Source organism: Phaenicophaeus curvirostris, chromosome 5 (genome assembly GCF_032191515.1).
Source record: "Phaenicophaeus curvirostris isolate KB17595 chromosome 5, BPBGC_Pcur_1.0, whole genome shotgun sequence".
Lineage (NCBI taxonomy): Eukaryota > Metazoa > Chordata > Aves > Cuculiformes > Cuculidae > Phaenicophaeus > Phaenicophaeus curvirostris.
In genome coordinates this window covers 41484479-41500125 of record NC_091396.1, presented here as the reverse complement: position 1 = coordinate 41500125, position 15647 = coordinate 41484479, and the positions used below count along the sequence as shown (strand labels likewise).

At 37.6% G+C, this 15647-nt stretch overlaps 1 protein-coding gene across 4 annotated transcripts in view; it reads right to left on the bottom strand.

The window, feature by feature from the left end:
* Nucleotides 1-15647, bottom strand: part of NPAS3 (neuronal PAS domain protein 3) — a 617745-nt gene that overhangs the window by 61261 nt on the left and 540837 nt on the right. For all 4 annotated transcript variants that reach the window (XM_069858438.1, XM_069858439.1, XM_069858441.1 and 1 more), the window contains one exon: nucleotides 592-710. In XM_069858438.1, coding sequence (XP_069714539.1) covers nucleotides 592-710 — 119 coding nt within the window. The remainder of the gene's footprint in view (nucleotides 1-591; nucleotides 711-15647) is intronic.

Below are 15647 nucleotides of genomic sequence, written 5' to 3'. Positions count from 1 at the left end.
AATCTTTGTAGCCCTCCTCAACCTGTTCCAACAGCTCCATATCCTTATGTTGAGGATTCCAGAACTGAACACAGTACTCCAGATGAGGTTTCACAAGAGAGGAACAGAGGGGCAGAATCACTTCCCTCAACTTGCTGGCCATGCTTCTTTTGATGCAGCCCAGGATATGGTTGGCCTTCTGGGCTGTGAGCGTACATTGCTGTCTCATGTCAAGCTTCTCATCAACTAGTACTCCCAAGCCCTACTCTGCAGGGCGGTTCTCAATCACATCATCCCCCATCATGTACTGAAAACGGGGATTACCCCAACCCAGACGTAGAATCCTGCCCTTGGCCTTGTTGAACCTGATGAGGTTCTCACAGGTCCACTGCTCAAGCCTGCCCAGGTACCTGTGGATGACACCCCATTCTTCCAATGTGACAACTAGTACCAAAGCCAAACCTCAGGGTAGAAATACTGTATAAATGATTCTGTAACAAAAGGAATGAAACATATGCAAATGTGAAATAGATCCTTTCTCTGTCTGTTAATGTGTTTCTGGAACATGAATGAACATAATGTCAATATTTCATGCTACAGTGCAACCCTTACCTTGTATCCTGATGATTTGATGTGCACTCCTCGCTTGGTCAGTGTAGATTTCATTCGGATGAAAAAAGAGCGCTCTAGAGTGTTGTCAGTGGTTAGTAAACTGGGGCTTGTAGATTCCACTAGGGAATAGAAAAAATACATATATACATAATTTAGATTTTATACATCCCCTCTAAGCTATTTTTCAGGTGCAATCCTTGAACTCACTAAAAATAAATGACTGATGGATGCTAAGAGTGTTGTAATCAATTTACCTCGTTTAGAAAACGTTTACTTAGCAAAAAAAACTTGAAAAATATATGTATACTCAGTAAGTCTCATTTTCAAGTTATTTTTCCCATAGAATTTATAACAGAGCTTTGTCTCATTAACTCTTTCTTGCACAATTTTGGTACGACTGGAGTTATTTTTGCAGGGCATTGCACTGTTTAAAAATTGTGAGGTTCTTCAATATTTTGTCAAAGGCAAAGTCTTACTGCGAAAGCAATTCTGCCTGCTGAAAGAGGGTGCATACTCTGCAGGCTTTTATTCTCTCTTATCTGCTCCTCACTCCTCTTTTTGAGTGCCTTGGTTTCCACATTACCAAGGGTTAATTGTTATCAATAAAGCACTGAGCAATCTGAAGGCAAAACTGCTGGAGCAAATAACGTGTTATTATTATTGTCATCATCATTGTTAATTATCGGTGACTAATTGGTCACTAACAAAATGCCTTTGTAGTCCAATTGAAGAGATATATCCTCCTTGAAACTGTGTCTCTCACCTATGCTACTCACTCCCTCAACTGCAACCACATAAAACAGTCAATAAATATTCTTAGTATAAACCATGATGCAATAGTATGTATGGCTCTAGTCAGCACTGAGATATTCTTTACACAATCTCTGTTACTGTTACTTTTAACCCTGACAACCAACCTCTCCCTAAAACACTGTTCATGGGAAAATTCTGGAGTAGCTTACAATAATCAAGCATTATTGGAGATGAACTAACTTTCAATTTCGGTAAGTAATTAACACTGAATTAAAAAGTTATTTTGAAATTATGCTGCTGTTGTTTTGGAGAACCGAACAAACTATGAGCAGAAAGTACTCAAATATTTAAAAAACATTTGTAATGCACAAAACCACAACAACTTGTTTATTAGCTAAGGATTATATCAAATTGTCCTTGATTTAATGTGGACACACTTTCTTCAGTTAGTGACACTTCAGCTGTATTGTGATGAAATAACTGTCAACGGTCCTCCGTTCTTTAGTGTCTCTCTTAAGAGTTTTTTGTTTTAGAGAGCATGAATTTGATGTCATTTTAAATGTACAGCTCTTTATCACTCGAGGGAAAAGCAGAGCCATGTTATATTTAGTACTTTCATTTCTTCTGATTAAATATGAATTACTATGAAATTTTTCTCATCATCTAACACACCATAATACGCCAACAGCTTTTTAATACACTATATAAGCACAAACTTCTGCTCTAAGAGTTTAATTTGCCCCTCTAATCCAATCACATCAACCTTATTTCTCTTATCAGAGATTCCCATTTTGAATTAAATGAGCTCATTAGTTTTAATCAAAAGCAGAGAGATCAAAACTTAAACGTAAATGCTTTAGATCAGAACTGTCAGTCAGCCGTGCAGTTCTATTTTACTAAAACACAAGATCAGAGACCCTTAGAACCAATTTTTTCTCGTAAGGGATGCCAAGAGCTTGAAGATGCTATATTCTTTTTCTTTTTTTTGCTCCCAAGGACAGATTATACATTTAAGGTTAGACTTAATTTAGAGTATTTTTTTTTTCATCCTGGAGGAAATGAGAATATACGCCATTCTGTTGCTGTCTCTTTCATATTTATTGGTGCTGGTCCTTGGAGACCTGAACAAATGTGAAGGCATCACAAACCATGCAACAAATCTGTCCTCAAAAAATTCAGCTCTGTTCATTATTATCATCTAAGAAATAAAATTCTGAAAGGAAAGATATGTGTTTCAGAGTTATGGATAGTGGAACACTAAAACAGGAACCAGGGTACTAGGATAGCAGTAGTACTGGTAAGATGAGGATCATAATTAATTATTATTTTTATTGTACTGTACTCTACAGTGCAGTACTTAAAGAGTACATTAAGAAACCACAGCATGGATACTTCCAGCTGTGTGAGGAAATGCTAAAATCACCTTAACAAGTGTAGTCCAGCACATTATGCTCTAGCACAGGCAATAAGCACAATATGTCCTCATGTGTTCTAAAGGTAATTACCTAAACACACAGAAATAATGTTAATTAAACACACAATACCTCACAGTCAAAAAAATGATTAGGTTGTAATACATATGTACCATTCCGAAGCAACTGAAATTAAAATTTCTTTTTCATATACAATTTTACGAAAGACAGAAAAATATCTGACATCTAGTACAGTGTACTTGGCATTGACATTTTCTAGGCTCATGTCAGTTTACATCATAAGATTAGCATTATTTTGCTGTTACTATAATATGTAGAAACCTGTACATCTCTGTTAGTGAAAGGTATAAAATGCATATAATTTATCCAACAGAGTGGAACAGTGTCTCTCATATAAATATGTTTCCTGAAGTGTTTGATTTTCTTTAAGAAAAAGTAGCTGACAATGTATGTGTGAGATGGGATTAGTTACCTAAGAGTCCAGAACAGCTTATGAACAGCTTTCTGAATTTCTCTCAGGAGAGAACCATTACAGCAGACAGTACAAATCTGCATTCAAAGTTGCACCCGCCCATGGTACATACTGTAACAATGCTAACAGCGATTATGCATGCAGGATTTTAAAAATAGGATGTGTACAGAACTCATCCATCGATGTCAGTGAGATCTGCACAGGAATATACAAAATATTGTCCATTATGAGTTCTCAGGAGTTTACTTCAAGTGCCTATCACTAAGCCTTTGCAATTCTTTTTCCAACTGTGTCAAAGGAAGCTAGCAATCTGAGGAACATCAGAATGAAACTCTTTTTTTTTCAGGAGGATGTTTTTGTTTAACTGAAATCTAAGACCTTTGAAAAAGCCTGAAATAAGCAGGGTCCACTATTGCTTGATACGCAGTAACTAAAGATGTCTTTTACACTGAAAAATAGTGCTCCTGGGCTGCATTTACTGAGTCTAAACCTGCTGTTGAGTTATAAACCTCTGAAACTGTGAGTTTAGAATGTTAATAATATGATAAAAGTCAAAGCTCACTGTGTGTGAATGACTGTCAGGCTTAGAAGTATAAAAAGTAAGTCTGGATTGCCTTAGCAAAACAGATAACCATGTACTCTGTTGGGAAAGCACTTGCCTTTGTGTCCTTAAATATCTTCAACAGACACTACTAAAGGAATAAACCTCTTCTCTTTCCACTCCCAAAGCTGCTAATGATTTCTGGGCACAAGGAACACACTTTCTGTTTCAAAGGGCATGAAGCTGCAACCCACTACACACATACGAAATTGTCATAAATGTATAAACATTAAGAGCCACAGAGGAAAATGAGAAGATGGTATGAATTAGGGGCCAGTTCCCAAAATTATTCATTTACCTCCTCCCAAGCATTTCCTTGTAAACAAGCCTTGTAGTTCTGATCCTGTAATGGGCTTTGCCTTGGGAATAATCTTGTGCCCAGACACCACAAACCAGTCATGTACTGTTTAAGTCATGCTAGCAGAGTTCTTCTGATGTTAGCGGAATATGCACTGATAGATAAACATGCATATAACTGTTTGGAGTACTAAGGTCCTTGGCTCTGATCCTGCAGCGATCTGCAGATGTACTCCAGCATCTGTGTGCAGCCTGACTACCTTAATGCTATAGAGCAAACCAATGTAGAACAACACAAATAATTGCTATTACACAGCAATAGCACAAGTACTAAGACTGATTCACAAGCACGTTAAAATTCAGATAAAAAATGTGTGCCCCAGGAAAAAAGAAGTTCCAGATTTGATTTAAGTCTTAAATAATACAATGCTACTAAAGCAGCCTGAATAAATACTCACTAACTTCTGTTTCTTTTTTCCTCACATGTATTAAAAATAATTGAGATGAGAAAAATGCATTTTCACATGCCAAACAGAAAAAAGATAAGCTTCTCATTCTCAGGAAGACCAGAAACTACAGAGAAAACCAAACACCAAGAAGGAATTTGAAGGTGTTGGTGGGAAAAAAGTCTATGGTTTAACATACAGAAAATTCTGGATTTGGTAGCATTTCAGGAAGTTTTCATCTGGCTGTTATTTGTCTTCCTTGAAAACAGATATATATACTGCTTTTAAGAGACATTCACAAACACCAGCTATACAGCTTTTAAAAGAGAAACAAAATAAAAGAACATACAAGTGAGCTGGAGTAGTTAACTGCCCTGTATTTTCTCATTTTCTTGCCTCTTAAAGTGTGGTTTTAATCAGAACAGTGACTCTCAAAAAAGCGCTGTTGCTGAGGTTATTCTCTCTTAGTAGCTTACAGATCAAATTTGATCATTTTATAAACTAAAAGAGAGATTTTTTAATTTAACCACTAGCCCAGGAAATACAAGTCTAAAGCTTCAAGTTAAGACAATGTATTTCCAGTAAGTGCAAGTTACAATGAAATTATACTTAGCAGTTCTTAAAATGCATAGTTTTAAATGAAGCGGGTCCAATCCAGTTGCAGGCTGAACATGGGCAAGTACTAGAAGCTAATGCTTGGTCTAGGAAGGTGCTGAAGATACTTAGACTATTTCGATGAACCACTTGGGCACATTTATGCACACACGGAGCCTGCCTGCAGATTAGCCAATAAGCACAGACGTAATCATTTCTACAGGTACTCTTTCAATCTCACTGGTGTGCTCAGCATCTTGCAAATCAAGGACTATCTGAACTGTTTAGTTAACAAGGTGGTTGGCAAAGAAAAGGTTAGTTCATTCTTGCCAAACTAACCTGATCTCCTTCTATGACAAAGTGACTTGGCTGCTGGATGAGGGAAAGGCTGTGGATGTGGTCTTGCTGGACTTGAGTAAAGCCTTTGACACAGTTTCTCACAGCATTCTGCTTCAGAAACTGTCAGCCTCTGGCCTGGACAGGTGCACACTCTCCTGGGTGGAAAACTGGTTGGATGGCCGGGCCCAGAGAGTGGTGGGAAATGGTGTGAAATCCAGCTGGAGGCCAGTGACAAGTGGGGTTCCCCAGGGCTCAGTGCTGGGTCCAGCCCTGTTCAATGTCTTTATCAATATCCTGGATGAAGGCATTGAGTGCACCCTAAGTAAGTTTGCAGACGACACTAAGCTGGGTGGAAGAGTTGATCTGCTGGAGGGTAGGGAGGCTCCGCAAAGGGATCTGAACAGACTGGACCGCTGGGCTGAGTCCAATGGCATGAGGTTTAGCAAGGCCAAATGCCGGGTCCTGCACTTGGGGCACAACAACCCTGTGCAGTGCTACAGACTAGGAGAAGTCTGTCTAGAAAGCTGCCTGGAGGAGAGGGACCTGGGGGTGTTGGTTGACAGCCGACTGAATATGAGCCAGCAGTGTGCCCAGGTGGCCAAGAAGGCCAATGGCATCTTGGCTTGGATCACAAACGGCATGACCAGCAGGTCCAGGGAGGTTATTCTCCCTCTGTACTCGGCACTGGTGAGATCGCTCCTTGAATCCTGTGTTCAGTTCTGGGCCCCTCACCACAAGAAGGATGTTGAGGCTCTGGAGCGAGTCCAGAGAAGAGCAACAAAGCTGGTGAGGGGGCTGGAGAACAGGCCTTATGAGGAACGGCTGAGAGAGCTGGGGTTGTTTAGCCTGGAGAAGAGGAGGCTGAGGGGAGACCTCATTGCTCTCTACAACTACCTGAAAGGAGGTTGTAGAGAGGAGGGGGCTGGCCTCTTCTCCCAAGTGACAGGGGACAGGACAAGAGGGAATGGCCTCAAGCTCTGCCAGGGGAGATTTAGGCTGGACATTAGGAAAAAATTCTTCACAGAAAGGGTCATTGGGCACTGGAACAGGCTGCCCAGGGAGGTGGTTGAGTCACCTTCCCTGGAGGTGTTTAAGGCACGGGTGGATGAGGTGCTAAGGGGCATGGTTTAGTGTTTGATAGGAATGGTTGGACTCGATGATCCGGTGGGTCTCTTCCAACCTGGTTATTTTATGATTCTTCCAAAGTAATACTATTTCTAAAAGGAGCTGTAGGAATAATATTTTTGCTGTGAGCTATCCCTGTCATAAACAGGAACTTGAATTCCTGAACCATCAGATTTGGATCTGAAATTCATGGTACTTGTATCTAAGTCGGTAAGACTCTTAAAATTTCTGGTTTGTTATTTACTGAAAAGCTGAAGAAGTAAAGAATTGAATCCCAGGCTTTGGTGACTGAACTCCCTTCTTGACTTTACACCAGTGGAATAATGCTGGGTTCTGGCCAAGGCCTTAAGGAAAAGGGGAAGGCCAGGGAAGCTTTTCCAAAAGAAACGGAAAGAAAGATGACTTCCTCTAAGGAAATTACTGCTAGGTAATGTTTTTAGACAAGACGATAAACTGTTCTTTCTTGTCAAGTGAAGACAATTCACTTTTCATGAGCTACAAGCTTATTAGAAACTCAAAGACATAAAAACTTTAAACTCCATCAGACTTCTGTTGAAAGTTGTTTCTTTTAATTTTTTTTTACCGTTGTTGGTTGGTGGGATTGTTTTCTCTCTTATCCCTCCTGATTTTCCAGATCCAACAACTCATGATATGGGCTGGCATCTGGGATTGTTTCAGGTAAGTTGTCGTTGTATAAAATCTTTAATTTTTTACAATTAACTTGACACTGAAGCCTTACATATGTATTTATTTAATTTTCTCATAATATTAAAATGTATTTACATATAAATATATGATTACTTCTATAATCAAAATCTGTAGTTACTAGGCTTCAGTCCACATGTGATTGTGAACAGTGCTAAGCATAGATCATAGAATCATAGAATAGCTTGAGTTGGAAGGGACTTTAAATATTATCTAATTCCACCCCCCCACCATGGGCAGGGACATGTGACTAAATCAGATATATACAGCATATCTTTTTAATGTGACAAAAGTATGCATGTTCAAGCAAAAGTCAAGTCAGAGAATTTAGATACAATGGCCATAAAATTTAATATCTGATCTGCTGTATATACTGTGGATTTACAAGAACTTGGAAGTTACACAGGAATCTGTTGACTTGAACAGCATGGCCACAACACAGTGTAGTTAGTATTTTTAATTTCCATAGTTAATTTATTGAAAAATCTCCTCCAAAGGAAGCAGTAAAACCCCAGTGCTTAACTATATACAATTTAATGGGACAAACTATTACAAATGCATTAAGAAGAATAATTTCTTCATTTCAGGGATAAATTCTAAGTGACCGAAGACTTAATTCAGTTGCCCATACATAGGTCTACATTCTTGTGAGCTGCCCCACAGTGTCTGAGATGTGTACAGGAATGGCAGTTTCACATGGGACCTCCAGAAGACCCAAGTCTTCCTGGAGATGATGGATACCAAGTGTGTCTCATGTAGCACAAATTCCCTGTATTTGGGGAAACGTAAGCCAGTAGAGCCTGGTCCCATTTAAGTAAGCAGGAATACTACAAAAAGACTCAGATCAAGTTCCTGGTTATCATTTTTTAGCCTACTGTATGGCTTGTTGCTTCAGGCTTTGGCTGCACAAACATTCAGTCTGGTGTACATGGTTACACCAGCCTTAGAAATGTACTTGTGTTATTCCCCAAAATACACTAGACAAGATTAACCACAACCAAATGCATGCCAGTATTCTCTACAGGAGCTTAATACTGTCTTACTAACGGATAAGCAAAACTGCGCGTGCAATTACTGGCAAAATAAGTTATAGTCACACTCAACTACTATACATACGCAAACATAACTTTAATGTGCAAACTCTATTTGTCTATGATTGTTAATGCTCAGTTTGCAGGTTCTACAAGCACAAACACTCCTATGTTCATATTATATTTTGGGCACACAAAAGACTACCTCTGCAGAGAAATATGTCATGCTTTGAAAAGTTATTAATATTATTACAAATAATGAGTTTACTGTGTCTGTTTTTCAATCCAGGCCCATATACTGGATGTAGTTATGCAGTACAAACTAAAGTAGAAATTCATTGACAGACTTTCTCTATTATTATACAGAAAAAAATTTGAATGTTCTATTATGCTTATGGAACCAAAGTAATATGTTTACTGGACTAAGAAGTACTACTTTATTTAATGCCTCTCAAAGCTTCCTTTCTCTTTCTTCTGCTTCTGCATTTTCTTCTACTTCTTCTTCTAGCATAGAAACATGTCTTATCAGGGTATTAATTCCCAACATATGTAATTTACTTCCCATGTAAACTTTATTCCACAAAACTCATTATATAGCTGATAAAATATAGAATAAGTTAGGTGCTAGAATTGAGCTATAAATAAAGTGTTGCCAGGATGAAGCTATGAATAAGATTTTTGTTACTCCAATAATTTTGAAAGACAGATTTTAGAACAAATTTTGGTAGGTCAGCGATCTATGAAATACATAGAGCTTCCTTTGCCTGCTTAAAAACAACAAAATAAAGATTTGCTCTTAAAAGAACTAATCATGGTAGGAAACTTTAACTCTGAAAAAGCCTTTGGAAATGTTACAGTCTACTGGGCTCCAATCCATTATCTAAACATTCGCAAATATATCCACACTCATCCAATAGACCGGAACAACTCTCGAAGAGCTGTTATGGTCTAGTGATCGAGCAGTACATAAACCATATTGCGTATGAAGCTCAAACTTGCTATGTTTTTTAAATTTAAAGGTAATCTATTTTATGCAACAGAATAAATAATCTGACCTGACCTTTTGGCTTGGTTTCATGTGAGGTCAGCAACACTCATAAATTTTCAGGGTTCATTGACAGTCTGAAAAAATTAGCACAGTGGCATTTTTTTCTTACTGTTTACTTGCATTGCAGTAATTCCAATAAAGTTTGACGCAGAACACATCCAATGGCTTGGTAAGGTCCTGATGTTAGGAGAGGACAGGATGATAAGTAACAGCACATCTACCCTCTGTTAGAGAATGGGTGTGGAGTAAAGAAAATAGCAAATGAAGAAACGATAAAGGAAAAAAAGGACCCTGACTAGAGCTGAGGGTAAAACTTGACTGAATTTCCTGAGAGCTCTATGGGCCTGTGAAGAATACAGGGCTAGATGCTAAACTTCCTTTGAGATGTGGCTGGTTTCCACAACTTAAATGATCTTTATACTTACTGATCAACTTATAAACAATTTTAAGCATTTGTTTTCAGCACAAAACCACCATTAAATGTTGATGCTGTTCCTCCTCTTTCATGCCCAAGAAGGATCCACTGAGGGTACTTTTTCTCTCTTGATAGTTTTCTGCTCTTGCTTAGTAACTTGTGAATCATTAACTGACACTCCAGAGCATAGCTGTGAAAACAACTGTGGTTCAGAGCTGCCAATAATGGCCTACTAAAGTTCCTTCCCAGCACATGGCATAAAAAAACCCCCAACAAACATTAAAAAGTCCCTTCTGATGTTGCCTAACATTGCCAGCCTGCCTGGGCTTAAAAAGCACAATAAAGAGGTTGCTTTCCAGATTTTCATATGCCAAATGGGAGGTGCTTTTTGGTGAAGCTTTTCCCTGAGGGGATGAAAAGCAGCTGAGTTACCTCATGCTGCTCAGTCGATGTTTGGATGATCCTACTTCAGGGAAACATACACAAGTGTCAAAGTCAAGCTGCTGATAGTGGATGTTTCTGTACTCAGCAACTAAGCAGTAGGAAAGTTCAAGAGAAAAAACGGGGAATCATAAAGGTAGTCTTTGAGAGCACATGACATCCAGCAAAAGCTATTATTCAGCAGCCTGTGTATGCCAAGGAACAAACAGTATGAATTCAAAAACGTGAGTGTTCTAAATCTTAGGGAAATACTCTCCATAAATAGAGCCACTTGAGGAATCTATTTCTTCAGAAAATACCTTTTGTGCTGCTGGGATATTTGGGGGATTCTATTTTCAATACCTGTGTTCTGGATCTAGTGGAGCAATGCTTTTATCATGACTATAAAATGGTTACGAGCCAATTCCTCATATAAAACAGTCAGTAACAGTGGGGCTTTTTTTATGACAAACATGATGTCAGACAAAGGGCATCAGGACTTAGCCTTGTACTACAATACAAAATAACAATACATAAACACCTTTGTGAAAGCAGCTTGAAACCCCATGTTTTCTATTAAAAAGTCATGTTCAATCTTCACTGTTGATAGAACAGAATAGCTAACACAGAGAACATTGTATATCAGAAAGGTCAATAGTTATTATGAGCTACAAATATATTTTTTTCCATCCTTCAGGCTGTTTAGCGAATATCACAGCATGAACAGCTGTCTTCTTTAATGCTTTTAAAATTAGAATCCCAAAGAGGAAGAAAAAATTACATTTGCAGTGATTGCTCTTTGCTTTTGTAAGTTTACTTTAATACACTATTTTATATACATGAATCTTCCATGCAGCCTAACCAAGAGGCAGGGACTGGTTGCTAGTATCTACTGGATTGCTATATCAATGTGTATAGAATCCAGACAAAAAAATCACTTTGCACAAATTGTGTAACCTTGCTGAATAACCTTTCTAGAGAAGAGCATAGCTACTGGGCATATGTTTAAACCAAGCAAGCATACAAGTGCAAACACAGACTGATCATTACTAACGGCAAACGCTTACTGGTTTAGCAGCAATAAACACAGAAGATCATCTGACCTTCCACCTTCTATTCACACACTGAAAAAGGCAAAAAAGGGCGGTAAGATTGTGGCATCATTTCACCTCTCATTTTTTTAAAGCATGGCAGGTTTCGGGGATCATCCTTACTAACAGTGAACTACTACTACTTTTCATTCTGTTCTTTGGATTTCAGTCATATGGGCTCTACCAAATTGTTCCCTTTTGAAGGTTTGGACCTTATCTTGATGTGCATTGGTGTCTCAAATGTAAACTGGTATTTTTTAAATATTTCCAAAAATAGAAGGCAAAACATAATTTTCTTTATAAAACAGTATTCTAGTTAATTTAGTAAAATCTTAAAAATATAGTTAATTCAATAAAAAAAGAGTCTGAATTAGAAGCCACATGTTGTTAAGGGGAAAATTAATATAATTGGTGTGAAAAATGTTTTTCCCCATGGGTTTTATTGTTTGGCCTACAGATAACTTCATTACTGGACAGTGGCAGTAGGTATGGTGCTAACTCCTTGACACTGTGAAAAGCATCATGGCAATATATGGATTCTTTGGTGGATAAATAGAGATGCTGCAGATTTTGCAGTATGTGTAGAAAGTCTTGGTTTAATGTACCCTAAGAGGTACGTTCTCCAGCTGCATGGCTCCGTAGTTAAGATGACAGTCAAGCAACGCTTTTAAAATGTCAGAAAACATAGGCTTGGACAGAATCTAGTTATCCATGTCAAAAAAAACCCCAGTGACTAACACTGTTCTTTTTAAAGAAAAAGAATAATGGAAAAAAGCAGTATAGGCTTTCCCATCTCTTGCCCCAAGCAAGTAACACTTAAAAATATCTTGTGAACAGAACTATTACTTAAACATGAAAATACTTATGTCCTCTGCACTTTGCATCCAAATTTATTTTGTAATGCTATTAGTATGTCCATCATTGCAAGATTCACTTTGCAACAGCTCCCTCTCATTTGTCACACAGAAAATCTGATCCAGTCCAGGCCAGGCAGAACCAGGCAGGCTGCTAAACCTGCTGCCACTGACAAACTTGCTATCACAGCTGGCATGGCAGGTAGCTGATGCTATTGGGATGTTATGCTCAGCTGGTAAGAAGTCCAACTGTTAAGGTTTCTCTGTTGCTTTGTCTCCTTATAAGTAGAGTTTCTTTGTTCCTGTTACAGTATTTTCTCCTCAGGATAGTATATTACATTAATCAGGGCAACAACATTCCTAAGATACACTGAGAGGTTTCTTATATAGATAAGTTAAGGTAGTATTTATAGATTCCTTTGCTTATGCAGAATTAGAAAAAAGGTTAAAATAATGAGAAGCACTATGCCACCAAAATTCACACAGAGCTGGGAATAGATGTGTCCCAAACTAACAGATTTGAGGCTGCTGAAAACAAACACCTGACAGAAGTTCCAGTGGGCTGCAGCCATGCATTATTTTTAGAAAACAACTCACTCAAACTATTTGGTGAAAACAAATGTCAAATGAACCGGACATCTTACTTTTATTATATTTTTCCTATTTATTTATTTATTTTGCACTGTGGAGTTATGAAGGTTTTTGACAGACAAAATCAGAATCTGTCATATTACACAGGAAACAGCATTTAAAAAACCAGCCCTCAGTGTAAGTATTTTGGCAGATTTATCACAAGACTTGAATGGTAAACACTTAACAGAAGGAGTGCTACTTCTGTTTATTTATTTACTTTATTTTAACAGTGGGAGCAATGATTTCTTTTTCCCATAATGCTCCTTTAAGTGAAATAAAAATAATAAGAATAAGATGATCAATAGTAATTGCTCTTCCTCTCTTTGTTAGCCCATTTTTCTATTTCCATGGTACAGTATTTCCTGAGTTTTTCTGAGTTAAATTTTTTCTATATTTTATTTCACAGCCCTGGAGCTTGCACTGTTTCTTTTTCCTCCAAGTCTGAAGATCACCCCATGGATTAACAAATGACTGAGGATTCTCTCTTAAAAGACTCTTTAAAAAACTGTCAAAATCAGCCTGAGACAAAGATTTATTATGAACTATTTAAAGGGCTTAATATATGTATCCCCAAAGAGCCCTTGGAGCAAACTAGAAAGGAAGAATGGGATTCTCAAAGAATGGAAAAAATCTCCAATGCCCCACTCTCTTCACACCATGATTACTGTTTACTCAAAGGATAAAATGCCTAACCTGTCACATGAAGTCTTCAGAAGCCATATTACTGCTGATGTACAGTAAAAAACCCAAAACAATGAGCCTCAACTGCAATATGGCTAAGAAAGGCAGCTGTAATTTGCTTTCTAACCTGTTCACTAACACACTAATGTGGACACATCTTGTAGAAAGAGCTGATCTCCTGACCCAGACAGCAATCAAACAACTGCCAGAGTATTTGCTGTCACACAAGCTGTGACCATTACCTTAATTATAAGTTACCATATAACAAACCTTCCCTAATGAGCAACTCTTCTCCCACCTGTGTGCCAGCTAATCCTTCTGTCCTTGAAGAGAACCACTGCAGATAATTTTCATTTGAAAAGCATATTCACCTGCATTTCTTCCAATAGACAAAAACATTGTATATTTTAACAAAGTTAATCGCTCTACTAGAGTGCCAAGACAGTAACATATACAGGCTTATACTAAAGAAAGGGAAGTAGAAACTAACATACCATACTACTGGCAAACCTTAAGCAGAGCTGGATCTGACCTTTGACTTCATGTTCATACATAAACACATCCACCTTTACATATTCTTTTGTGTTTACAGAAGTATATAGAATACTTTTACACTGCCATTTTTCACTTTGTGCCAAAACCCAGGAATCGTACCTTGGTTCATGTTTTACAAAAATATCTGCTTTCCCCCTGTGATACCAACTTTCAGCAGGTTACATTTTTCTTCTCTTTTAGTTTTTATCTTTTTACAGCATTTTATTTTCTTCTAACATCTGATATTTAGGATATTTCTATTCGCATTACCAATTACAGAAAATCATACCCTCATAAACAAATAAAAGACAACTTCCCTCTCCACAGAAATTATTGTTCTAGCCCAGATGCAGGGAAAAAGAGGGAATGTGTGAGGCACTGGAATCTGCCTTTGGCCTGTCTGGGTTAATAGTCTCACCTCTTATGGGGCAGTTTCAACGTTTTACCTGTTCACGCTAAGTGCATACCTAAAATAAGCAAGTCAGTCAAAAGCATCTGCAGGCTTCCCATCTGCTATGTGTTTTACTTGAATAGTGAGTAACAATGTAGAAATGCAGCTATTTATGTCAAAAGGAGTTCAGGAGGAACAGGAGGGGGACATAAATAGCAATCAGAGTAGACAACTGAAGAACAGAGTAACAGATGAAATTTCATGCTAACAAGTGCAAGATGTAGCATGCATTTCAAGAAACTACTCCTGTATATGGAGGAGTTTTCAATAACTATAACAAGGCAACAAAAGGAAAATATCTCAGTGAAAACATCTGCTCTGTATGGAGACCATTATGACTAAAAAGTTAAATGAGAAGTTAGAACACAATAAAAAGGAATCTAAAATTATTAAAGAAAGTATTGCACTGCTATTAGGCAAATTTATAGTTATTGTGTTTAGTTCTGGTCATCTACTATGAAAAAACAGAATCAAGGAAACAGAAAGCTCTAGTAGAAGGACATCTGAAGAGAGATTAATGAGATTTGTAAATATTTAGCTTTGAGAACAGACAAATAAGAAATGATGTGAGAAAAAGTACATAAAATAAAGATACATAGAAGATAATATAAGAAAAAGATTTCTAATAAATTGCAAAGAAAACACAGTTTGAGCTGGTAAAGACAAAATTATAAACAGAAATAATTTTTCGTCCATAACTTGTAATCTATACAATTCACAATCAATATATATATGACGAACTTCAAAAGAAAGACTAAATATAAGGCTAATAAGAATAACCATACTACATTATGTACAATAAAATTTACATGAGGTATCAAGTGTCATGCTTCAACTTACACGGGACAATTATCATTCTGTAGATTTCACATGTGGTTTGGAAATATTTGGTAACAGCTACTATAAAAGACAAGCTAGTGGGGTAAATAGACAATGCTCACTCATATTATATGAGTTCCTGAGCTCCTAAGACATTCGTCTTCCATATGAAAACCCGTGGCAGGAGATGCTTCTCTTGTTTACTCATCCACCACCTGTCTTAAAATTCCCCAGTGGTTTCTAAGTAATCAGTAGCACAGAAAAAAAATGAAGTCCCTCTAGAAGGAATACACAACTCCCCATCCTTCTCTTTC